Source organism: Sus scrofa, chromosome 15 (genome assembly GCF_000003025.6).
Source record: "Sus scrofa isolate TJ Tabasco breed Duroc chromosome 15, Sscrofa11.1, whole genome shotgun sequence".
Classification (NCBI taxonomy): Eukaryota; Metazoa; Chordata; class Mammalia; order Artiodactyla; family Suidae; genus Sus; species Sus scrofa.
Window position 1 is genome coordinate 111,117,815 of NC_010457.5, and position 27,268 is coordinate 111,145,082.

Below are 27,268 nucleotides of genomic sequence, written 5' to 3' on the forward strand. Positions count from 1 at the left end.
CCAAGGCTAGTCTTTTAACTATATGTTCAGTATTTGAAGACAGGTTGCTTGTATCAGGGTATTTAGAGCTAGGAGGCAAAACACACACACACACACACAAAATACCTACCACTCAGAAGCCGCCACACACAGTACATAAATGAATGAACATGGCTGTGTGCCAGTGAAACTTTTATTTATGGACACTGGAAAAAGCAAAAACAAAAACAAACCACAAGTAGGAAACGCCCTGGTCCTCATGTTGCCATTTAAAAGGAACTGCCCAGGGTAAGATTCCCAGCTTCACTCCCCATTGCTTGTCCAGTCTTCCTCACAGAAAAAAGAAATGAAGCTTCTGACTGGTGAGTCAGAAGAAGGACCTTGGCATGCTTAGCCTGGCCTGCAGGGTGCAGTTTTTCTGTCTGCTGTGGCATGGCCTTAGGGACTCCAGTTATGACCACGTAAGTCTGTCTGATTTAAGGGTCCGTTATATGATACTATGTGCGATCTATGAGAACGCATGCGATATTTTCATCTCCATCGTCCCAACCCCTTGAAGCAGAATGAGGAGGTGTGATTTACGAACCCTGTCAGGCCTCTATATGGACGATGGCTCAGACCGACGGCATCCAGTGATGGGAGTGGGAGGGAAGGAGGGAAGTAATCAGGAAAGCAGAACACGCCTGTTGGTGGGCGAACATCAGTGAGAGGCGGATCACACAGGACAGGGGCAGCCGGGAAACCCTCCACATTATCAGGTACCTTTGCACGGTTCAAATTCTTCAGCCTAGCACTGCTTGAGAAACATCATTTTCCTAATGGTTTCCCATCCATTTTTAGAGCACAACCAGCCCTCTCTCCATCCAAGAGATCACTTGGGGAACCTCCCCCTCCATATTTTCTGAGGGGAAAAAAAATGCAGTGATATATATAACATTTGGCACTTTGGGTTCAACTGACATTTTGTAACATTTGAATTGTACATAGTCAAGACAGCTTAATCGTCCCTGGAGTTACAGCGGCGACGATGCTGACCTGCAAGCCTGTGAAAAGGCCAGCTTGAGGCTGTGTAATAAATCAGTGGAAGGGCTATAAACAGAAATAGGGCTCTTGTGCTAATTTATTACTTCTCCTACTGAGTCTGGATGCTTCCCAGCCATCACATCATGTGCGTCTATTATTTTGTCTGGTCTCTAAAAGCCCAGGGGTTGAGAAGAACATCTTTATTGGTAAAGAAAGAGAACGAGACCAAGACTTTCCAACTAAGTCTATCCTCTGTGTCAGAGGTCCAGGCATAGTTATCTGAAGGGGAGGTGATGTTTAGCAAAGCTTTAGGTCCAGCCTCGTATGATTTACCTGCCTTACTGGAAAAATAGGGACAAGACCCAACCCTTGGGACACTGGGACATACCTGGTTAGAATGAGGACTACAGTGAAAGATACTGTGTTGTATCATTTGAAAGTTGCTGAGAGAGTAGATGTTAAGAATTTTCACCACACACACACACACACACACACACACACACACTCAGAAGTAACTGTGTGAGTGATGGATATGATGTTAACCTGCCTTGTTGAGGCAATCATTTCAAAATACACACACATATCAAATCATCACGTCATACAGCTTAACCTTATACAATGTTCTATGTCTAACGTATCTCAATTAAGCTGGGAAAAAAAACGATGAAAAAGTTCTGGGGCTCTACTGCACAGCATGATGACTAAAGTTAACAATACTGTATTGTATTACTGACAGCTGCTAAAAGAGTGGACCTAAGTGTTCTCGGCACTCTGTCAGCTGATGGATGTGTTAACTAACCTTACTGGGGAATCATTTCATGATATATATGCATATCAAATCATCACACTGTACCTCTTAAATTTACACAATGTTACTTGTGAATTAAGTCTCAAAAAAGCTGGACATAAAAAAAGAATGTGATTGTCACCCTTTTAGAACCTGACACAAGCTCACATGTCGTTGGTTTTAGAATCCTAGCCCCCATCTAAAAGTGGTGTACAGCATATACTAAATTATGTTCAGTTAAAGGTACTATACATAAAATTATTTTTGTTTATCATCTTTAAAATAGCCATTTTAAAAGGAAACAGCCTATTTTAAACCAAGATTTGAGAGTGGTATCTGGGTGAGAGAGTTGGGATCACAAAGTCACTGGATGTGTCCATCATTCTATTACCCTGGTGGGGTGGGGGGCCCTCTGGGAGAGATGAGTTTCTTATTTGCTGCTTAAGTTGCTTGGTCCCAGAGAGACCCAGCAAGATCTGACCAGAAATCCCCCCTCCCCAGGCAGATGTAGTCAGTTCTGGAAAGCATAGGCACACACCATCAGCTCATCAGAAATGAGGGAGCAGGGTGAGTAGGCTTCACCTTTCTCATTCTGAGGGGCAACCACATACACTGCTCACCCTCCTTTCATTCAGGTTCCATTTTTGCTGTGGAAATGACCCACTCAATATCCTCAGCTGTTGTATAATAAAAAATTTTCTGGGAGTTCCCGTCGTGGCTCAGTGGTTAATGAATCTGACCAAGAACCATGAGGTTGGATCCCTGGCCTTGCTCAGTGGGTAGGGACCTGGGGTTTCCACAAGCTGTGGTGTAGGTCGCAGACTGGGCTCGGATCCTGCGTTGCTGTGGTTCTGGCATAGGCTGGTGGCTACAGCTCCAATTAGACCCCTAGCCTGGGAACCTCCATACGCCGCAGGCGCAGGCCTAGAAAAGACAAAAAATAAAAATTAAAAATAAATAAAGAATTTTCTGGACTTTCTCCCTGATTCATGGCAGGGAGCTTCTAAAACCCTTGGAATTTCCTGAGTGACACAAGTATCTTTATTATTCATGAGCCCCCAATGAGGTGCGTCCTGGTGGGCCACTAAATAGCTTCAGGTTGGGGGGTGGGGGTGGTCACCAGAAGGATCAGCTGCAGGTTTAGAGATTTGGGACTATGAGCCAGACTGACCTCTGAGGGAAGCAATGGGAACGAGAGAGTGCGTTCGATCGCAAAATCAATGATTCAATCAAGCGAGCCTTTACAGTGAGACTCCAGCGAAAACTCTGGATGCTGAAGCTCTGTGGAACATCCTGACTGACGAACACACTGGTGCTGAGAGAGTGACGTGCCCTGATTCCACGGGGAGAGGGCATGGGAGCTCTGTGTTTGGAGTCCTTCCAGACCTTGCCCTCTGAGTCTCTTCATTTGGCTATTTCCGGTGTGTACCCTTTCTAATACAACTATAGTCATAAGTACGTCACCCCTTAGTATCCATGGGGGATTGGTTCTGGGATCCCCTTGTGGATACCAAAATCCACAGATGTTCAAGTCCCTTATATAAAATGGTATAGTATTTGCACATAACCTACACACAGCCTCCCCTATACTTTAAATCATCTCTAGGTTACGTTCAATCCCTAATACAATTTGAATGCTAGGAAGTAGTTGCTGATACCCAGCCAATTCAAGTTTTCCTTTCTGGAACTTTCTGGAATTTTTTTCCAAGTACTTTCCATCTATGGTTGGTTGAATCTGTAGATGGGTAATCCATAGATACGGAGGCCCGACTGTGCCATGCTTTGCTGAGCTATGGGTCGTTACAGCAAATTATCAAACCTGAGGGGGTTGTGGAAACCCCCAAATTTGTAGACAGTCATTCAGAGTGAGGACCCCCTGAACATGTGGCTGGCATCTGCAGCAGGGGCAGGTTTTCTCTCCCCAGGTTTATTGAGATATAACTGACATATATCTCTGTATAAGTTTAAGGTACAGAGCATAATAGTTTGATATACATACATTGTAAAATGATAGGGGGGTAGTCTTGCAGAGGATCCAGCACCTAATTCACAGGGTCTATACTCACTTTGGGTGGTTGGTGCCAGAACTGAATTGCTGTACCCCAGATGGAGTTGAAACAGAATATGCACAAATAAAAGAAACTGGCGATACAGTGCTCAGGGCAGGGGTTTGCACTGGTGTCTGAGGAGTATTAGTCCTGCCAAGAGAGGGTCAAGTAAGTTTGGAAATCTTTATACTTACCTCTCACACTAGCATAACAAAGGCTTTAAAAAGTTCCACAGTTAAAAAAAAATTTTTAAAGTCCCTGAAAACTTTCAAGATCATAACTGGTTTGCAAACAGGATAAGTTTGGGGTCCATCACCTATTAATATTTTTAAACAACTTAGATGATTCAGTAGAGAACATGTTAATTATACATGCAGATGACTCAGCCTAGGATTCATAGAAAAGATGGTGAAAGCAGGAAATCCAATGATGGGAATATGGGGGAGCGTTTAAAACAGAGGATGATCAGAAATATTTAGTGTACCTACTGTGTGCCAGATGCAGTGCTGAGAAGACAACCATGAACAAGACAATTCAGCCTTTGCCATTTTGGCATCTGCAGTTAAGTGGAGCAGACAAATATTAAACAAGCACACAAATGACCATATAATCCTGATTATGACAAGTACTAGAGTAAGAGGTAGTAGCAGAGGAGGGAACTAAAAAGGTCCTAAGGGGTTGGTGGGAGAAAGTGTTCTTGAGAATGGAAAATTTAAGTAGTGACCTGAAGAATGAGTTGGAGGTAGTGGTGAGGATGGCAATATTCCAGGGAGATACAATTGCAAACGTGAAGGATTTGAGGCAAGAGGGAAGGAAATGGCACATTAGAGGAACAGAGCGAAGTCCGTGTGGCTGGAACTCAAGTGTGGGAGAGAATGATAAGAGGGCGGGAGTTGAAAGTTAGGAGGTGGCCAGAGGCCAAATCATGGGGGGTCATTGTAAGGATGCTGGTCTTTGTGCCAAAAGAAGTGGGAAGCCACTGAAAAACAGGAAGAAAAGTCTACCAGGGTCAATCTGAATTTTAATAAGATCATTCATACGCACTTCAATTAAGACAAGATTTGGACAAGGTTAGAATGGAAGCAGGAAGCCTGTCTAGGAAGCCACTGTCGTCATCGAGGCGAAAGATGACCAGGCTGGGAACAAAGAAGATGAGGGAGGTGAAGGTTATTCTCAAAATTCATAGTAAATATGCTTATTAAGTATAGAATTAAAACTAGGCATAACATTAGGATGTATTTAAAAAAGAAGAAAAAGAAGCCAGACTGTGTGTCAAGGACTCGAGCGAATCTCTTCATTTGTACTCGCTACTGAGTAGAACTTTAACGGATCATCACTGCAGTTTCCAAATGTAATAAAGATATGGAAACCTAGAGGTTATCAGCAGACTGATACCTCAATGGCTAAAATGTTGGACATAAGTGGGAGAAACAGTTAAAAGAAATGCATTTATACAGCCTAGAGAAAACGGAAATATGGCTTGATGCCTTCAGTAAGAACATTGCATGGGCTAGGCTGGTGGTATCTCAAACTTTGTATGTGTACAAATCCACTGTGACCTGGGTTCAATCACTAGGTCTGATCCTAGAGATCCTGACTTCCACAGGTCTAGGGAAGAGTCCAGCCAACAATCCCCACGTCACTCTCATGATTCTGATGCAAATGGTGCTCCAACCACATTCTGAGAAGTGTGGGGGTCCTGCCCTCAAAAAAGTGGTACCAGTCATAGACAGGAGCCCTAGAGTGGGTGGAGTCCAGCAGGAGGAATGCTCAGTTTTACCTGAGGAATTATGAGTGGGGTTTGGGGACAGTGATCAAGGAAGGCTTGGAAACATAAGCATAAGTCTTTAAAGGTATAAAGGAATTTTCATACCCAGAAGTCTTTAATAAAGCACAACACAAAACTGTACTCAGAACACCGGCTGTCACCCCTGATCTCTGGGCACACTACTTTGTAGCCCTGCTCCATTTTTTTATATGAAATACGTGAAGGAGTTTTATGTTATTTTTTTCAATGTAACCAAATTAAAACATTTTTAATATTAGCACATTTCAAGGACTAAAGACCTGCCTAAAGTCATATTTTCTAACTGCTAAAATGAACTTTTGGTTTACCTCCATACCTCAATTTCTGGAACTGTATGTGGCCCATGTCTATTGAATGAATGGATGGATGAAAACATTAATGCAAGAAACGAAGCTGGCGTTAATATATTACCAGTTTTCCTTATCTAGAGATGTTTTTAAAGATGGCAAGTTTTTCCCTTAAGTACATTCCTGCTTAATGAATTTCAGAAAGCCTCTCCAGTACCTCTTGCTCATTGGACTCCATGAAAAGCTTAATTTTTCAAGGAACATAGCTAGAAATTAAGAGAACCTACCCCAGGCTGTCCTAAAACCACACCTAGACCAATTTCCCTCCTAATGAAAGGTCAGTAAATAGAAACTTTTAACTCAACATAGAGTCAAATAGTACATTAACACTTACTTTAGAAGTTTAGCCGGAAATGAACACATGATGAGAACAATGTTAACCATAAAGGAAGCTACAAAGAGGGACAAGAACTTTCCAGACCAAAGTATAGCAACAAAGACTGGGAGAAATGAACAGCTTTAAAAAAAAAAGGATAGCACAGCTATGGCCTATGAAGTTCAGGAAGGTCTATCAAAAGATCCCTATCTTCTGAAATTCAAAATGATTTTATTCTTCTGAAACATATCAAAGACCAACATGTGACTTCTATGATGAGAATACCAGGAATAAATCAAAAAAGCAAATTTATATCCTATAAAATCAAACGGCCTACTTATATAAGTGATCAGACCTCTCTCTGAATTTTAGGATGTGAAATAGTTCAAAACCCAAATTATATAACATTCTTCTTCTTCCAGAATCAAATTACTATTTCAGTGTATATTCATATTCTTAATACACATTTAATTTTATTTAAAATGACTTCCTAGACCTAGAAACTGAGACTGCAAAAAAGGGTAAAAAGCAAAGTAATTTATCCAATGATAGACATCAGAGCCAGTAAAAAAAAAAAAAAAAAAAAAAAAAAAATCCCATCTCTTGTCTTCTCAGTCAAGCGATATTTCTACTGGTTTAAATTCTCTTGCCCAAAGGAAAAAGGTATTACTTATTAAATGAGGTTTAAATGCAGGACCACATTAATCTAATTTTCTCTAATCTTCTATAGACATTCAAAGAACCAGAGAATGAGACATAAAAGGGGCCATACAGAGCAAAGCTGTCCCCTCTAAAATATCCCAGACAGATGGAAGTGTTAGAAGGGAACTCAAAGTCCTTGAGTTCAACTATGTGCAATAATTACTTATTTAATTGGCTTCCAACTTTCAAGGTTTGTTGAGGACACATAATGGGATTATCTTTTCACTACACATCAAGCACTGTGCTCAGAACATAGTAGGACTTCAATAAATATTTGCAGAAGGGCTGAATTAATAAATCCCTTCATCCTGCAGAGGAGAAAAACATAGCTCAGACAAGTGACTGGTCTTGAGGTCAAAATTCTAGTTCTTCCAGCCTCCCTGGCCAGGGCTCTTGCCACTCATTTTCACCCATGGCCATCAGATCTTTTTAAGTAAGGGAAATTCATCATACTCTGGGCATTTCTGTTACTTTGCTCCAATGGAATTACACAGAGGAAGTCTATTTTCTAAGTGGCAGCCTTCCAATAATGTGGAGACGAGACTCTCGTCCTCCCCAGTCTAGGTAACATTTGCATGGCATGGTTCTCCGTCCTTCACCCTCCTATCAAGGGTCAAGAGATGTGGTGTTTGTTCTTCCAGAGCAGCATCCAGAACTGAAATTTTCAGATGTGGTCTGGCCCCAGTGAGGATGTGATCTCTTCCTTCTGGACCTGTTTTGTGAATGCTTTTGATGTAGCCACAGCAGTACAAATGCTGGCTTTCCCATGGCCTCATTTGTATGCCCACATGAACTGTTAGATCAAGTCTTTGCAGTTAATTTTCTGAATGTAAGTATAGGACTATCTATGAATCCCTACTAAATCTCACCTTGTTTGGTCTACTCTTCCAGCTTGTTTCAAAATTTTAATTCTATCAGTCAACATATTATTTGTACAAACTAGTTTTGAGATAGCTGCAAATTTGATAAGTATGCCTATGGATACCTTTATCCAGGTAATTTTTTTTTTTTTTTTTTTTTGCTTTTTTTAGGACCGCATTCACGGCATATGGAGTTTCCCAGGCTAGGTAGGGGTCTAATTGGAACTACAGCTGCCGGCCTACCCCACAGCCACAGCAACGAAGGATCCGAGCCGAGTCTGCGACCTACGCCACAGCTCATGGCAACACTGGATCCTTAACCCATTGAGCGAGGCCAGGGATCGAACCTGCAACCTCATGGTTCCTAGTCAGATTCATTCCTACTTTGCCATGACAGGAACTCCTATCCAGGTTATTATTGACCTATGTGGGCAAATACTAAAAAATAGCTAATCCTTATACAGCACTTACTATGTGCCAGGCACTGTTTCCAGCCCTTTTAACTTATTTTTTACCATAAACTGAAGAGGTAGATGTTATTCTCACATCTGAGATTTTAAATGGAGGTGGAGAGAGGTTAAGTAATTTACTCAGTCACGTGAATAGCAGATGTAGAAATTCAGCCAGTCTGATTCCAGAGTCCTCGCTCTTAATTATTTAAGCATGCCGCTGCTCACTATTATCATGTACTTTCATTGACAACGTTCTAGTCAGCAATCCTTGGGTAAAGCTGCCAATCATTCACCACTCACAAAACAATGCAACTATAAAACCCAAGTATCTCCATCTTAAAGGTTCTGCCAAGGCCTTTTCTGAACATTAAGTGCTACATAGTGTGCATCTGACTGAACTGTCCATTCATCCCTCATTTTCTCTTGTGCATATTCTCAACCAGACTATAAAGTCCTGGGGGCCAGGCCGCATCTATGCTTCTTTTGTATCTCCCATCACACCTACTGCATAAGGAGCACACGACAGAAATTCAAGTTTTACCTTTGATAGTGGTAAAAGCTACGAAGATTTTTCTGGAGTTTAAATCTGTAGGAAATATGAGGACAAAGTTTAAAATGGGGGAGTGAGGACAGACACCGCTTTAGCACTTTAGCTTTCAAGTTCTCTATAACACGGATCCTCTGACAGGACCACAGACATGGACGGAGGGGTATTCAATCCAGTGGCCATGACTGCTTGACCCCTTTGTCTCCCAGTCCCATCCAGCCCCCCACATACTTTGGGGGGTAGGTGTTTTATACATCTGAGAGGAGCACAGCCTGCACCTCACTTCTACTTGCACATCCCGAGGTGCCTGGTGGAGCATGTGTGTGGCGTACATGAGGGGTTTAATAAACCCTCGTGAAATAAACCACTAAAACTCCACTTAAGGATTTTACCATCAGCAACCCCTCCATGGTCACATTCGAGACTGAGGAAATAAAGCCTAGCCCTTCAGCACACACCCAAAAAACCCCCTTCTTCTCTGAGAGGTAATAAAATACACTCGAAACCAAAATAGACAATATGAAATGAGAAGGCAACAAAGGACTAAATAATTTTCATTTATCCAAACTCTATGTTTTGAGGGGCATAGCTGAATCTTCCTTAATTGTTTTGTCTCCTCTAATTGGCTACCCTAAGTCAAATAAATCTCACTGTATTACCATTCCTAATAAGTATGAGACAAATTTGAAAATAATAGTAGAAGATTGGAAGTGGAAATACCAAAGAAAGTCAATTTCATTTTATTTCTGTCTCTCATTTCCTTAGCAGAGCTGGCACTTTGGCTACTGGAGGAACCCCTAATTTTTCATGTGGGACTCAAAACAGATTTTGACTACTCTAGAATCTGCTTTTTCAAGAGCATATGTTATAAGGTATATAACTTTCTTCCTTGGCACTTAAAAACCTACAGCTCTGTCTTTACCTATATGCACGTGCATAATCAGCTCCCAAATTCAATTTCTCTTTTTTCTTCAGATTTGCATTCTGCATGATTTGCTGGGAAGCCAATAAGTAACTATGCCCAACGCAGAAATATTGCTTACTTCCAGACTCGCAGCTATTTAATGAATAATTAACCACTCCATACTTTCTATCGGGAATGCTTGTATTACCAGGGTGAAGGTATCCTTTAGGTCTAAATGATGTCATAAAATAGGCCTTTGCCAGAAAGACGCCCTCATTTATCACACGAAATGCCATGTGGTTTTAACAAGGTCGATACTGTTTGTTTAATATATTTTGCTTTCATAGGGGCTTGAAATGATTTGTTTTTGCAGCTGTAACAGAGTTAAATTAGGGATTTAGCTTCAGCTTAGCTAGTTGAGCATATATAACCAGGGGCTATTAATTATCTGCCTAGAGGCCTTTGGTCATCTTCCCACAATGTACAGCATCTTGGGGTGCTGAGTTGTACCATAAGCAGCCAGATTCTATCCTAAAATAATCAATCCTGGCTTCTCAGGAACCGAGTAAGATTAAATAATTCAATTTTTTATGTCTTATTCCACAACCCCACCCACCCACATGTAAATGTTATTAAATGCACAGATTTTTTAAAAAAGCTGAGTAAGGAACTGAAGAGAGGAATCTCAGTTGAAAGACTAGTTTTAGACGTCTGTTACCACAAATGAGAAACTTAAAAAAAAAAAAAAAGCAAAAAAAACCCACTTTTCTGAGCACCAATAATCAGTCTGCTTCCCCCTTTCTGTCTTCTCACAACCACTGTTCTGCCTTAAATGGAGCAGGGGGAGAGAAGGAAGTTCGCTCCAAAGATAAACTTGTCAAAAGCCTACTCTACAACCCAAATTCCTCACTACCTGTTTGTGAATGTCAGCCGGGAGCCACTGCTGAAAAGCTCTGGGAGGGAAAAAAAAGAAAAAAAAAAAAGAAAAAAAAGCAAGGGGAGAGAAGGGAAAAGGAGGGGTGGGGCAAAGAAAAACTAGAGTGCAATTCAAACAAAAATGAAATCTCACACACACACACACACACACACACTCAGACAAAGAGAAGGGGGAAAAGGCTCCCCCTCCCACCTCAGGTCCTAACCACATACTTCTTTATCAGAGGTTCATTGTCAATCAATTAGCCGAGGCAGCAGGGGTCTGTGAGGTGGGGGCACCCAGGGAAACAATGGGCAGCCCTGTTGTATTACTATTTAATCACTTTTGCTAAATAAATAAAGCAGCCCCGAGGTGCTGTCATGTCAAGGGAATTTATAACAAAAAAAAAAAAAAAAAAAAAAAAAAAACTTCATTTTTCATTGGTCATTCCTTTTTTCCCTTCGGGACAAGAGAGGGTTATTACTGTAGCCTTAAGTTCCATCTTTGTGTTTCTTGCCTTTGATTCCCACTCGGACCCTGCCACTTTCTGGCACTAATTTGTCAGGCTGAACAAAGAGAGGATTTGTACCTCCTGTAAGGTCTCAATTAGGAATGGCTTCTGCTGTATTATGTGCCATTCAGAGAGGACACAATGCCGGTAATTACAGGAATTTGCACTAAATGGCTGAAGAATTCACAGCAAAACTCCCCCCCCCCACCCAAACCCCTTGGGTTTACCCCTCCCAAAGCCTCGGGGTGGCGGGGGGCGGGGGTGGGGAGCAAAAAGCTCTTAATGCCAGAGAGACATAATTACCAACAGCAGTCCCAAGAGGTTAAACAGCAGCCAAAGGAGTAAAACAACCATAAAAACTGACAGTGTGAAATGGTGGAGGGGATCCCCTCAGCTGGCTGTTTTTCTTGCTGTCTCTTCTGCTAACATTTTCAATTTCAGTTCAGAGTCAGGAACAGTGACCTGGGCTGTCTGATTTCACTTCCAGATTACAAAGCAGTAACATGTGAGCTTTGCATCTCTAGTAGCATCTATAAACAAGGCCCAGGGCCCTTTTATCATAATACTCAATTGCTAGGTTTCTTGATTGCTGGGAAATTACAGGAAAAAATATCCCTATGTACCAGGGCCAAGAAAACCATGTATCAATTGAGAGGAAATAGATATGTATACATGTCTAATTCCTGAAGAAAACCAGGCTCCTGCCTTATAATTCAATTTATACTGCATTTTGTGAACGACCTCATTTAGAACCACTTACAGGTACATACTCCATAAATATTTTAATAAGCTGCATAGTCATTTGTTTTAGCATTAATATTTTAACACCACAGATGCCCCACTGCCAAACATAATTTTGAATCCCAACCAATGACTTCATTAAAGAAGCATTCCTCATTTTCTGCTTACAGAGGTGGTTTCTGCAAGGCTGACTAAAGCACCAGTAAATTAATTGTCCTTAAATACCACTTTCCTCACGTGCTTCTCTGCCCAAGAACCTTCTGTGATTCAGGGTCGAACATGTAGTTCAGCCTTATCAAACAGTGCTTTTGCGTAGGTCAAAAATGACCGAATGCCTGCAATTTCATAGAGTTCCACTTTGCACCACCCCTGGCAGCTCTCTAATCTGACATGAGGACCTCACTTCCACAGCTCGGCTCACAGCTGCCATTTGGCATCAGTGAGGGTGATGATTCCACTGACGTCTTCTCTGGGGGACTGCAAGTGCCATGAGGGCAGGGACCACGTCGGCTTTCTCCAAGCACTGACTTGTCCAGGTGCACTTGACTTTTGGGCTCCTACAGTAAATGAATGGAAGAACTTAACTTTCAAAGGCATGGTCTCAGGAAGAAGGAATGGCGAAGAGAAAGGGCCTGGAGCCATGAATGACCAAGGGAGGAACAGACCAGAACAGCAAGACGACCACTGTAGCTGGGTTTCCTAGCACGGGACGGCCATGGAGCTAGAGACAAAGCCATGCAACAAACCACACATAATCAAATACAACTATAAAAAGTCCAAGCACATGTTAAGAAATACACACTTACGCACAAGCATGTATTTTCCAAACCATAACCTCAGGCATTTGGGGATGGTCGGGGTCCATTTTCTCTTCAGGGGCTCTTTAAGTTTTAAAAAAGGATACAGAAAATTCTTCACCTACAGATAGAATTTAGTGAAATGAGGCCAACTGCACTATTTTGTAGATTTAAAAGCCAACATTTGTGGCTCCCCTGAATAGCAGCTGAATGACATCATGATAAAGAGCGGCTCGGTACAGTCTCCCACTTTTAAAGTTTATGCATCACAAATATTTAAAGGCGGGGGTGGGGGGACACTAAGTGGACATAAACACTCGTACTCTAAAGAGGCGCACTTAAATGGTGAAATATTGCGAATTAGCTTTCCCACAAACGCCCGATAAAGCCAAGGTTCAACTGAAAACAATCTGCTGGACTTTTTGACCGTTTGGAAGGTAAACATGCTATGCAACCAGCTTTTTTACTGAACGTGTGTTTTTATGAGGTTGAAAAGTTTGGGGACCCAAGTTACTAAATGAATAAACAGCTGGTTTAGATTAACTGTGTTTGTGAGAAACATAGATCAATTTTAAGTTCCATCTGCTATAATAATCTTTGATAAAATGAACAGCCTCCCAAGAAATTGCAAAAACATTCAGAGGTTTTGCTCAACAAGTTCTGGCCTTTTTCTTTTGAGACTCTGCCCCCTACAGGAGATGACATCTTCCTACCTGAGGTAGGCAACCAGTACGCCAGGTATGGTTCATTAAGGAAAACGGAAAGCCACCCATAAACCAGGGTACCACAAAGCAACTGAGCGTAGCAGTTTCAGATGGAAGAGGGGACACTGAAGTGAAACTAAAAATTTCTACTTGAGAATCAGCCACACTGTACAAATTAGGATTGACCTCTCCCCACGCCAAACAAGAAACCTACCCGTGCCCCCATTAGAACTCCAAACCAAAGCATGAAGGTAAGAGCGGAGCCGAGGAAATGAGTTTCAGACCACATCTACGCCTGCCTCCTGAGTTCCCTGTTACCACCCACCCCCAACTTATTCTCCAGCCATTCAGTGAGCCCGGATTCAGACAGCAAAGGGAAGCATCCCAAAACACGGACCCAAAAGCAGCTGCCCCAAGGTTCTATCTCAGCCCAGTACATGATCCTTTTCCTACTCTCAGCTTCCTTCTCCTGGTCTCTTCAATTCACTCTTCTAAGTCTTTTCTGTTATCAGGTCACCAACTGCTAGATGTAGTGGATCTGTGGAATGGTACCCTCTACCTACAGCTCTCCTTCCTCCGGGTGCTAAAAATGCTACCCAGGCAGTTCAGAATGTGGGCAGGGCACCCTCCATCAAGAAGTGGACTTCGGAGAGGAAGGTGAATTAGGAGGCTGCAGGGGGACCATCCTTGTGTAACGCCTGATGCTTTTCTTCCCCCTCCGTCATCAGAAAGTTCCTCCAGCTCACACTCCGGTCTCTACCTTGAAAATGAAGCTGAGCTCTTCTCCCCGATTCCAGTAACACAGCAGATTTGTGGTCCCTCTCAGCACTCTAAAACCACAGAAGTGTACCATAATTCCAGGATGTCCAGAGTAAGCACTTAAAAATTACTGTTGAATGGCTGAATTCTGAAACATAATATATGCAGTAGTACAATAAGACACTGATATGTCCATAATTTCCAAAAACTGCACTAAAACCAGCGTCTCCTTATTTTAAAGCACTTTCCATAAGGAGCTGGCTGATGTAACACAAGGTCACTCATGCCTGCGGACATGTGCACGTCACCCAGTGCAGCTTCTTTACCATCTTGGGGTTTCTGGTCTCTTCCACCCAACCCTGCAAGTGTCGGCTCCGCAGTTACTGAGGCCCTCTGGACAAAGCAGACATGAGTCCCTGAATCCCTCCTTTACGTAAGTTATTGTTCAATAGAAAAGACCATCATCATAACTAACCTAAGTTCAAAGTTTCACCGTGCCACCACTATTTGTCTTTTGATACAGGAACAAGCACAAAATTGAAATTTCAGTCTTGACTGGTGGTGAGCCCCTGTTCACTTTTTTTGGGGTCTTTTTAGGGCCACACCCGCAGCATATGGAGGGTCTCAGGCTAGGGGTCAAATAGGGATTGTAGCCACCGGCCTACACACCACAGCCATAGCAACACCAAGTCCGATCCACGTCGGCGACCTACACCACAGCTCAGGGCAACACCAGATCCTTAACCCACTGAGCGAGGACAGGGATTCCTTTCCCCTGAGCCAAGACAGAAACCACTTTTTCTTCACTTTTAAACAACATACTTAAATCAGATACACTTGAATTGAAATTTCCCAAATCAGGCTTCTAATTCAAGCTACCTTTGAGGGAAATTTCTCGTGACAACTTTATGGAGTTTAGTAAAAGGTAAATAATTTGATTTTGTTTACAGTAGATTCATAGACTTGATTTAGTGAGGGCTGTTTTCTCCCCAGTTTTCTGTTGGGACGAAGGGGGAGGAATGGTGAATGGAGGAGACATGCAGTGCTCGGGTTTTAAGAACTAACAGATGACTGGCCTTGGACTTCACTTTGTGTCTCAGCCTCCCAGCAGGTCCAGCAGCCCCTGGCTTCCCCAGGATGAGGCACAGGCTGATCGTGACTCAGAGGTCATCTGTGGAATCATCCTCACCCTGCTCTTAGCCACCTCCAGACTTTCTGTCAAGGCTGACTTTCTGGATTCCACCTTAACAAGATTTGACAAGGTCATGATCAATGAGTTACTGGCTATGGACACTCTACTTGCCTGAAGAGTGTTCTTAGTCAGCTCTAGGCTTGAATGTCTCTTAGGAGACCATGTGTGACATCCACATTCCCCGTGACCTTTACTGAAGAAGGCAGAGGAAAAAGAATCACAGCAGACTTAGGAAGCCAAAATTCTAGCCTGGTTATGCTCCAGTGAGGCACTTGGCTTCAATGGGGCAGATCAGAGCAGCGTCTACCTACTTCACCAGGCATGAAGGTGGACAGGTGTTTTAATATAACAAACTCCTTGAAGGAGAGATGCTTTGAAAACAAGAGGTACCTGGGATTGGCCTTTTAAGGGGGTTTTTAGAGTGAATTCCAAGTGTGGAATTCAGGATTGTTCTTTTTTTGGGGGGAGGGGTCTTTTTAGGGCCATACTTGTGGCGTACGGAGGTTCCCAGGCTAGGGGTTGAATCGGAGCTATAGCTGCCAGCCTGTGCCACAGCCACAGCAATGCAGGATCCAAGCCATGTCTGAGACCTACACCACAGCTCATGCCAACACCAGATCCTTAACCCACTGAGTGAGGCCAGGGATTGAACCTGCACCCTTATGGACACTATACCTTCGTTGGGTTCATTAACTGCTGCACCACGATGGGAACTCCCAGGATTGTTCTTTAATGAGCTTTAGGCTGAAAATTTGCTTCATACCTGCGCATTTGAAGCTCTGAGCAGTGAGTCCTCGTTCCAAAGACAAAGTCGTCAGGATGCTGAGGAAGCTGGTGGTCACAGATTGGCGTTTGTTCTTCCTGAGTTCATGCCCCCCCATCTGATCCTTGGGTTTGCTCCTCAGCGTGACTTGCGGGTTCTGTTCCGAACTCCTTGCCGCATTGGCAGCTGTCTTCAGGGCCTCCATCCACTCCTGAGCCCTCTGCCGGGTCTCGGCACGGAGACGGAGGACATCTTGGGGGAAAATGACCTGAAAACAAGAGTCGCAGTCGTCCAGGTTGTCCAACTGGACGGCCAGACACACGTCCACGTTGTAGCTCAGCAGGGGATCCTCATCCAGCTTGCCCGGCTGAAAGGCCATCAGGTAGGACCTGCTCAGCACGAACGTAAATGCCTTCCAGTTGTTCTGGACAGTCAGCCTGTAGAGCGTCCCTGATTTGAGGATGTTTTGGTACTGTTTGGGGCCATCCAGGACAGGGGATGGCATGAGCAGCTGGCTGGACTTCTTCTGTAAACAGTGATTCTGTGCGCAGTCGACATGATGCCCGAGCCCCGGGGAGTTGGCCAGCTCGTCCGGCCGCCCCAGGTAAGCAGGCACGGCAGCGTGCACACCCTCCCAAAGCTTCTGCCCCCAGTCCAGCGCCTCCCACGGCGACTCGGCCTTTAGCTGCAGCTGAGTGTTGTCATACAGAACGGTATCCACCAGCCTGGCCTCAAGGTTGCCCAGAACAGATATGCTCTGGAAGTGTGACAGCTGGTACGTGGCATAGAGGTTCTGATTCCCACTGCTGTCGAGGCTGTAGAAGTACAGGTTGTAGGGTGAGAGTTCTGCGTAACAGCTTTGCCAGTAACTGTCATGGTTTTTCCGAATCTCCAGGTACCCCTTCTTCAGAATGTTTGGGAATGCCTGCTTGTGTTCTAGAAAGAGAAAAAAAAGAAGAAGCAGCAGCGACACATTAATTCATGAACATGAATGAACTGAATGAGACAAAAAGGCAGGTATACGCAACCCAATAGATCAGGGGTCAACGTTCTTCTGGCTCAAATTAAACATAGCAGAAGTAGTAACATTCTAAGAGTATCTAATCCACAGGATGGAACTGGGGGGAAAAAATCTCACGTCTGAAAAACTTAACTAGGGTGGAATTCTGAGTGCAAGATTAAGTGCTGGGGTGAGGGGTTCACTGTCAATTTGACGTGCAGAAGCCTGTGCAGAAAGAAACCCTGGAATGACTACGCCCTGTGGGCCCACAAAACAACTGCGCTTTGCCAGGATCTCCCGCTTTCTAGGTAATGTTCTACAGAGCACCAAGTACGCGCGAGAGAACGTTCCTCCGGCCCCCCGACCTAACTCCCTGCTAACACCCCTCTTTCTTCAGGGTGGTAAAGCCAGGAGGGGTCAGTGGAAAGGAGGGAGTGTGCAGCACGCAGCTCACAAACTCCGGTTTCTCAAGACACCTCACCAGCCTTCAAGGCCAAGCCATGAGCCTTCTGTCTTATAACCAGTATAATGTCCAGACAGGACCCGACTGGTTCACTTCCTAGGTCTCCGCTTGGACAGCAGTTCTCTCTCCCCTCTGAGCCTCTTTATGCTGTTCCCATCACACACTGCCCCCTCCTCTCAGCCATCCTTTCCTCCAGAAAGGGGTTTGTCCTGACTACCCCACTCCTACCCCCCCGGGTCTGTACCAGGGATTCTTACTATGCTATTCCTCTCTAATGAGCACTTATAAGGCTACACTGAATAATTTACTTAAATATCTGAATGAATAATTTTGAAGTTTTTTAAAGAGTATGTCCTCCCTACTGGACTGTAAGCTCCTCTGAGGACAGGGTTGAGGTCATAGCACGTAGGGCAATGCCTGGTACACACTAGGTACTAAGTACCTGCTGAATTAGAACAGAAATAAAGCTCCCAGCACAATGTCCAGCATATGGTAGTGGGAGTCCCTTCCCTCCCCTTTGGTTTCACAAGTTTGCCTGGTCATGCCATTTTTAATGATTAGCTACAGTTATGCACAAATTTCATCCTTTAATAAAAGAGGATGATCACTTGGGGGAGTTCCTGTCATGGCAGTGGAAACAAATCTGACTAGTATCCATGAGGATGTGGGTTCGATCTCTGGCCTTGCTCAGTGGGTCAGGGATCTGGTGTTGCCGTGAGCTGTGGTGTAGGTCATAGATAAGGCTTGGATCCCTCATTGCTGTGGCTGTGGTGTAGGCCAGCACCTGCAGCTCCAATTCAACTCTTGGCCTGGGAACTTCCATATGCTAAGGGTGTGGCCCTAAAAAGCAAAAAAAGGCGGGGGGGGGGGAGGGGATTGTCACTTGGGAGACGTCCTGATGCTTTTATCAGGCCTGAAAATGAGGGAGCTCTCCTCTCAACCAGAGCTTTTCATTTCTAAGATGTTTCTCAATCTCTTTGCTGACACACATCAGAGACAGTCACAAACAAATTGAGTCATTCCCTAAAGGAGACAAATCACATTCCCAAAGGGTATGATTTCTGATCTTGGCTGAAGAACAAAAAAAAAAAAAAAAAGACTAATACAGCCCTAGATCTTAAAATAGTAAACCAAAAAAGAGAAAAGGAGAGAAATGCAGCAGAAAAAAGCCCATTTTACCTGCTTTACATCTCTGGTCCTGATATTCATTAGTATTTCTGTGCTAACTCAAAAGCCACTAATTTCTTGCAACTCACACTAATCCCTTTGTAGAGAGATAATGGGTGCCTGTTCTCATGTTATCTTTCTTTTCTGATAATGCAGTAGGAGAGGCAGTGCTGTTAGAGACGCTGCTGCCGCCTCCGCTCTCACTTCCATCAGGCACTGATGACAGTTCAACCCTTTCCATAATAAGACCCATAACCAACCATGCGTCCCTCCATCCCCCTCGTGTGACCCAACAGCTCAGCTATGCATCCCCAAGTAAAATGAAAACCACTTCTCTTGCTTTTAGCTAGGAAATTTCCTCTCCTTTTCTTTCCTTCCTGGAGAGCTTTCTACCGCAGCAACCACGAATTAGAAACTCTACCTTTAACTGGACCCAAACCAGCAGCAAACCTGGCTGAAACCTCACTCCTTTCTAACTGTAAGGCTAGGGTGGCAGGTGCCAGTTTGGGTGGATGCGTGGAAGCCTAGCTAGGGAGTCTCCAAAGTTCCCCTGCCTTCCCACTGCACAATAAGGTAAAGAATGCACTGTGCTTTGGTATTTTCTCCCCACTTCAGCCCTCCCTAAACAGGTCTGTTACACTGAGACAGAAAAGAGAGGTGTAGATCATAGAAGTGGCCCATCCTTACAGGTTTGTAGTGTAACTTCTTGAAAAAGAAAACAGATGTGATTAGGAAACTATTCAGTGTGTCCTCCTTTGTTGAGGGCCTGATTCTATCAAACCTATTAATATTTCATATGTGAAGTATTAATTACCTTTGATTGCAGGGGGCTGGAGAGCTACTATTCCTCTTTAATCTCTGACAGCTACTTTCTACTGAATCTGCAGTTTAATATGTTTGCCATTGACAAGTCAGATGTTATATACTTAAATCTAAGCTTTCATTAGTTTACTACAGTTCAACTTTTATTTCCCCAGACTGTATCATTTCAACTCATTGAATGAACATCACACACATTCTTTAAAAGTGCTCCATGTCAGAGAACCAGAGATGGGCCTGCTGTGGCCGCAGTCCTTCCAGCCGCCCAGCAATGTCTTCTCACTTATTAGAGCAGCTGCCACCTCTGCCCAACAACCACCACCGTGAGAAAGGCAGGCAGCCTCTGCCCCCACCAGCCAACCTCAACGTTCCTGGTGGAGCGCCCCATGCAGAGCAGCCAGGGCAATGGGGAAGATGGGGGCTAGGACGTGCACCGTCCTCATCCTCTACCCGCAGTGGAGACACAGAGAAGATTCTTCTGGATGAACAACATGAATCTGGACAGAGAAGTTCAAGAGGCAGCTTCCACTGTGATGGCGATTTCCCACAAGAGGATGGGTGGATCATGTTTGATGTGGAAAATACACACCAGCAGGGACCACAGCCTCAGTCAGAGAAGAGCTTGTAGGAGGAGGGAAAGAAGAGGATGCTGTGAAGAAAAGTGTAGACTGGGTGTCCGCCTGGCCTAGCAGACCTGAAACATTCCACCTCAGGAGCTCCACTTCGGGCACCCTAAACGTTGTTTCTTTAAGCATGAGCAAAGGTGGAACCATGAAGAGAAGGGGGAGTTCCTGCAGTGTTCATTCTATCTCTCTGCCTTTCTCAGTCTGGGCTTTGGGGCCAAGCATCTACATTGGAAAATGACAGCATGCCCTCTGCCAGCACCTACTGAGGGAAAAAAGAGCCCTTGGGAAAGCTTATGACTTGTGAACTGGTGTCTTATCACAGTAGTTTATTTGAACTTGAGACCATTCTAAGTATGACCCAAATTACGGCCCTATTTTTACATATCCAAGTTTCAGTAACTCTCGAGTCCACTATTTTATTCAAACTCTGTTGAGGCATTTTACTAATAACCTCATTCTCTTTTTGGCCCATGAAATACTTCAGAATGTCCTAAGAGAATTTACTGTTATTTAGAAATTTGCAAGGGCTTCTTTTCTGAAAACGCCACCAGCAGATTATAATTTTGTCAACAGTGCTGCTGTCTCCTTTTAGCGCCACCAGACTTAAACCTGCATCATTCATGGTATAAATTTTACTCTTGCCAGAGAACTCTCATCTCTCAGATGAACAAATGATATAAATGCTTTGTTGTTTTGTTATTTCTCAAGACAAAGGCAAGCTTCTATAAGCTTGAATTTATAGTTATTAAAAAAGAAAACAGGAGTTCCTTTGTGGGGCAGTGGGTTAAAGATTCAGTGTCATCACTGCAGCAGCCCAGGTTGCAGCTGTGGCACAAGTTCCATCCCTGGCCCAGGAACTTCCACATGCTGCAGAAGTGGCCAAGAAAAAAAAAGAAAAAAGTTTCCTCTTAAAAACAAAAATAAAAAAAACAAGACACATGAAAAATAATCCTAGGCAATAAAAAATTATTCTACTTTGTTGTACAGTAGACATTAACACAACATTGTAAATCAACTATACTTTAATAAAATTTTAAGATTCAAAAATAAAATAAAATATTTTAAAGTAGGGGAAAAAAATTTCTGGAGTTCCTGCCATGGTACAGTGGGTTAAGAATCCAACTGCAGGAGCTCCTGCTGTGGCTCAACGGGATTGGCAACATCTTGGGAGCACCGGGCCACAGGTTAAGTCCCTGGCCCGGCACAATGGGTTAAGGATCTGGCATTGCCTCAACTGCAGTTTAGGTCACAACTGTGGCTCAGATCTGACCCTAGGGCCCAGGAACTCCATATGTCACTGTGGGAGGGGGGAAAAAATCCGACTGTAGCAGCTGGGGTTGCTACAGAGACATGGGTTCAATCCCTGGACTGGCACAGTGGGTTAAAGGATCCAGCATTGCGACAGCTGAAGCATAGGTCACAGCTGTGGCTCAGATTCAGTCCCTAGCCTGGGAACATCCATATGTTGCAGGTATAGCTATAATACTTAAAACAAAACAAAACAAAAACACTTTTTATTTTTTAAAAATTATTTTAAAACAAACAAAAGTGGGGGAATTCCTATTGTGGCTTAGAGGTAACGAACCCAACTAGTATCCATGAGGATGTGTGTCTGATCCCTGACCTTGCTCAGTGGGTTAAGGATCCAGCGTTGCTGTGAGCTGTGGTGTAGGTCCCACATCGCTGTGGCCTGGGAACTTCCATGTCATGGGTATGGCCCTAAAAATACAGACAAACAACAACAAAAAAAGTGTTTTATCTTAAAAATGAATGATATTATCTCTGTCTCGACTAGTATCATAAATGATTCGGGTAGAACCACTGACACAGATTATGGCCACTCTCTCCCTAATGAAGAGAGAGAAAGGTGATCAAAATGAATCACTGTACCCATAAATTTCACACGAAAACCACAAGAGAGTAACTTCCTCATGAAAAAGAGCAAGGAACCAAAACAGAAACCGCATCATAAAGAACCCATGAACCCTTTGTTTCCCCACTGCTTTCCCCTGGGGCTAGTCATGAAGTCCTGGGCAGTTTCTCCTCAATTAAGATCACTTTCCCTCTCCTCCTCGCCCGAAGTCCCAAGTGCAATGGCTTAAGGATGGGGGAAGAGGGGATTTTGCCCTCATGCACCTGGATTCATCTCTGTTCTGCCCACCCACCAGAGGGTTCCTTTTTTGCCCTATTTCCTCTCCCTGTTCTCAAAAGTTTCCATTCTCATGGCCACCATCCTGATCAAGGTCTTAAATGGGCTCCCACGTCAAGTCCTCCCCTAAACCCCACCCACGTCACACACTGATGGAAAACTTTTCTGGGTCACTCATTACCTTTCTCGTGCCCCCCTCACCAGGCCAAAACCCTGCACAGGTTTGCTGGGGCTGCACAATCAAGTCTAAACTCCTAAGAGGGGCCTTAACACATTTTCTTATGCAAACATTCAAATAGCCAAAGGCACGGAGACAAGTAAAAGGACAGCCGTGGACGCATCCCTCAGCTTCAAAGATCATCAAGTTTCTGCTATTCTGGTTTCCTCTCTCCCATTCCTCTAAAACTCTACAGTTTTTTTTTTTTTTTTTTTTTACTGTTTTTTGTTTGCATTTGTTTTTGTTGGAATATTTGAAAGCAAACTGCAGACATTTAACCATTTCTACTATAAAATATATCTCTAATCTAACAGATAAGAATTTTACAGTATATACATGATACCATTTTCATACCCAAAACATAAATAATTCCTTATCCAATACCTAGTCTGTATCTAATTTTCCTAGATTATCTCAAAAAATTTCTGTATATGTTCGATTTAGAGTCACACATTGATTTGGTTGATATTTTAAGCATCTTTAAATCTATAACAATTCCCTCTTTCTGGGTTTTTTCCATGCCATGTATTAATTGAAGAAATTAGTCCATCTGTCCCATAGAATTTCTCACATTCTGCATGTGGCCGAGTGTATCCTCACGGTATTATTCAAATGTTCCCGTATTGCAGATTTTTTGTCAACTGCTATTTAGATCTTGAGGTCAAGTTAAGATTTTTTTTTTAATGTTACAGGTGTTTGTCTTACTTGTAGGGGTGTGAAGCTTGATTAAGGTTCAGAGGATGTTAGCCCGACCCCTCCCAGGGACTTTTCACCAAGGCGGCCACTCTTCTCCACTCCCTGCACTCCAGCCATGAGACTTGCTGTGGCTTCTGCGACTGGCCCCTCCCAACCTTCAAGCGTATCCTCTCACTGCTCCCCCACCTAGATTTCCCTGCATCTCTGCTTGCCCACGTCTTCCTCATACCTGAGAGCTAGTATAAAATCTCACCTCTTCCTGAAGCCTTTCTTCATCCCCTCTAGCTGAATTCAACTGCCCTCCTCTGAACCCCCATGACTGTTTTAGATACTATTTCACAGCATCAAATATGTATCAAATTATATAATAAAATTATTCCAAGAAAATCAGTAAGAAATGTAAAAAGTAAAAAAAAAAATTTCTGCCTCTACCTCCTAGCACCCACAATCCTTCTGCCCAGACTGTATAGTGTTTGATACGAACCCTTTAGACATGATATGTATGTAATAATAATATAAATAATAACTAGGCATGTTCACACATATTAGCATATGTAATTAAACAAAACAGGCTTTCGTTTTGGTGACTTCATGCAATTTCATTTTTTAAAAAATCACTAAGTTCAGATCACAATAAATGCAATGAATGAAACATTTAGGTAAACATTTAGTTTACCAAGAAAGTCTCAACTGCCTGAGTCAGCACCATGAATGAGGACATAAGAATAGGATTCCAAAGATCAGGCAATAGTTAGAATGAGAGACAAAGAGCAACAGTTTAATATTTTTAAAGAACTCAGAAGCCCATGTGGGGTGAATGAGGTCACTACTCCAAATCAAAATTATCTAGGCAAATTTAAAGGAACTATTTAAATTTTTTGTTTTTTGCTTTTTAGGGCCGCACTTGTGGCATATGGAGGCTCCCAGACTAGTGGTCCACTTGGAGCTACAGCTGCTGGCCCATGCCACGGTCACAGCAATGCGGATTTGAGCCACATCTGTGACCTACACCACAGCTCACGGCCATGCCGGATCCTTAACTCACCAAGCGAGGCCAGGGATGGGAACTACATCCTCAAGGACGCTAGTCAGGTTCATTACCACTGATTCACAGTGGGAACTCCTATGTTTTTTTTTTTTTTTTTTTTTTTTTTTTTTTTAAGTGTAACTCCTTTATTGTCCCAAGGAAACTTTTAAAGAAGTGAAAGTTTTTTGTCTTTTTGCCATTTCTTGGGGTGTTCCCATGGCATATGGAGGTTCCCATGCTAGGGGTCACATTGGAGCTGTAGCCGCCAGCCTACGCCAGAGCCACAGCAATGCGGGATCCGAGCCGCGTCTGAGACCTACACCGCAGCTCACAGCAACGCCGGATCTTTAACCCACTGAGCAAGGCCAGGGATTGAACCCACAACCTCATGGTTCCTAGTCGGATTCCTTAACCACGCGCCACGACGGGAACTCCGGAACTCCTAAGTTCTTATAACAAGATTAATAAATGTGAAAAGAAGCCAAAGCAGAGGGTGCACAGAGTACTCACATTGCTCCAGAATCACACTCTGTCTTAGACAAGCCCGAAAGGACTGCACCTCAAAATTCTACGGACATATTTCCTTTGCTCTTCCCCATCTTTCTTTTCAGTTTCTCTACAGTTATTCAGGCTATAGTTCACTATAAGGATAGATGACTTTAAAATCTGGAAGTCTGTTTGTCTATCTATCTATCCTGAGAGCCCACAAAACAGGGCTCTCAAAACAGTTGAGAGCCCACAACTATTACACAGGCTCAAAACAAAGAGAGCAAAGCAATTTGAACACGTTTACTGAGTACCAAGTCTGTGCAATTGAGGCTGCTAAGATGACAGACGTCCTCAAGATGCTTATAGTTTCGTTTTGGTAAATGACTCGAATAGGAGGCTTCCAGATCAAAGATAAAAGAGACACCATAACATCACTTCAGAACAGATGCTTCCACAATTTGGCTCTTCTTCAAGAGTGACCAATGCCAATTACTTGTTCTCAACTGTTACTGTCTCTTGACTTCCAGATCTCATCCTCAGCCTCCCAGACTGCAGTGTCACTTGGTGCTACCTCACCTCACAGCTCTGACCCAGGTGCTGCCAGCACTACACTGAGAGCCTAGAGCACGGAATTTGTTTAGACTTCCTCAGATTCAGACTCCCTGAGAATCATCCATCCGTGGCCAGCCCCACTTCCTCATCTAGGACCGCATGCTTCTCTGGGGTTAGTTATAACCTCTCAGCTTCAGGTCTCGGTCTACTCCTCCAACTCGAGATCAAGGACTTGACCTGCGCTCAGCTCCACCCACTTGGCCTAGAGCAAAAACCCCTTCTGGCACTGTTCATGGCAGAAGTCGCAGCCCTGGCTTGCATTCAATCCCTGGTCCGGGAACTTCCATATGGCGCGGGTGTAGTCATTAAAAAAATAATAAATCATAATTCTGTCCTTACTGGCAGTATGACCATGGACAAATTACTTGGCCCAAGGCTCACTTTTGTCAACTCTAAAACGGGGCTCTGATAGCATCTTCCTCATTGCATATTACGAGGAGGAGATGAGTAACTCTCAGAACGATGCCTCACACATCTCAAGTACTCAACAGACGTTTCCTAGTTTCCTAGTTTAGCCTTCTGGTCTCAAAAAGAAGCAACTTCTTGCCTCCTTGTTAAAGCTAACCCTTCCACCTCCACTCCATACCTAATTCCCTCCCACTTCTTCAGAATCTCTACCTCTGTAACGTTGTAAAATTATTATCCCTCTGTTGATCTCTTTTCCTCGTGTCTTCTAATATCCTAAGGTTTGTTGTGTCTATTCAAAATTATTCCCTTGAACCTAAGTCTCCTATGGCTCAGTGTGTCTCCTTCCTTCAGATTCTGAATTCCTCCAGTGCCTCTATTTCCTGTCCCATACAACCTGGGATTATTGCTCTGACCTCATCTCATACCATCTCACATTTCTTCCCTCATTCCAGCCAAAAGCTTGTCAAATATGTTTTTTGAACAAGCCAAGCACTTTCTAGCCTCAAGGACGCTGAAGTTGCTGTATCCTCTGTTTGGCACATCTCGCAGCTCCACTAACTTATCTGTCTCCTTCAGTGTTTCACCTCAAAGATGTCATCCCAGTGAGGCCATCCCTCAGCACCTCGGTTAAAGGGCTCCCTCTCATGCCACCTCTATTTACCACCTTGCTTTCTTTCAAAGAACTCCCACTCCTCTCACCCCCATATTCCCAGTGGCTGGCTCCATGAGTATTTGCTGAATGTGGGCATAAAGGACTATGCTAGAATCTGTGGAAACACCAAATGAATCAGATCCTGTCAACAGTTTATAGCCCATCAGAGCCCTTCCTTCTCTTTTCACAAGTCCCACTTTCTCTTTTGCCACAGTCATCCTAATTTGAGCCCTCATCACCTCGCATCATGACACCTGGCAGGGCCCTCTAGTTTCCATCCACCAATCCACTCCACGTACTGTTAGGGCCAGAAGGAACCCAATAAACAGCATCCCTTTTCTTCACCCAAGTTTTAAACCAACTGGGATTGGTAAGGGTAGTACACATAGAGATCAGAACACAAGCCAGCTGGAGGACACGGCTTAGATGTACAGCAATAAACTGAACCCTAGAGATACAAAGACTTACCTATGAGTTACCAGCAGCACCGGCTCACCTATAAGTCACCTATGATAGGCTGATGGGTGGTAGAGCAGGTCTAGAGGAGCAGACCAGAATTAGCACTTCCTGTGAGAGGCTGAGTTACACATGGCTGGTTCCTCTCTCAAAGCTGCCTGTAAGTTACTTCTCCCCAGGAGTGGAGTGTGCAAAGGGAGGGAGGCTGAGTGTTGTTCTAACTGATATCCCTTTACATGGACACAAAAGCTATAGGAAAGGAGGCCCCCTGCTACCTGCCCCCACTACGCTTCACCCCTGCCAACTTCTAGACTATCCTTTCAGGAGTTCTC

At 43.7% G+C, this 27,268-nt stretch overlaps 1 protein-coding gene and 1 pseudogene across 3 annotated transcripts in view; one reads left to right on the plus strand and one right to left on the minus strand.

Annotated features, from left to right (window-relative positions):
• Window positions 1-27,268, minus strand: part of PLEKHM3 (pleckstrin homology domain containing M3) — a 196,806-nt gene that overhangs the window by 128,692 nt on the left and 40,846 nt on the right. For all 3 annotated transcript variants that reach the window (XM_021076249.1, XM_021076247.1, XM_021076248.1), the window contains exon 3: window positions 16,156-17,091. In XM_021076249.1, the coding sequence (XP_020931908.1) occupies window positions 16,156-17,091 (936 nt within the window). The remainder of the gene's footprint in view (window positions 1-16,155; window positions 17,092-27,268) is intronic.
• Window positions 18,526-21,049, plus strand: LOC110257177 (annotated as a pseudogene).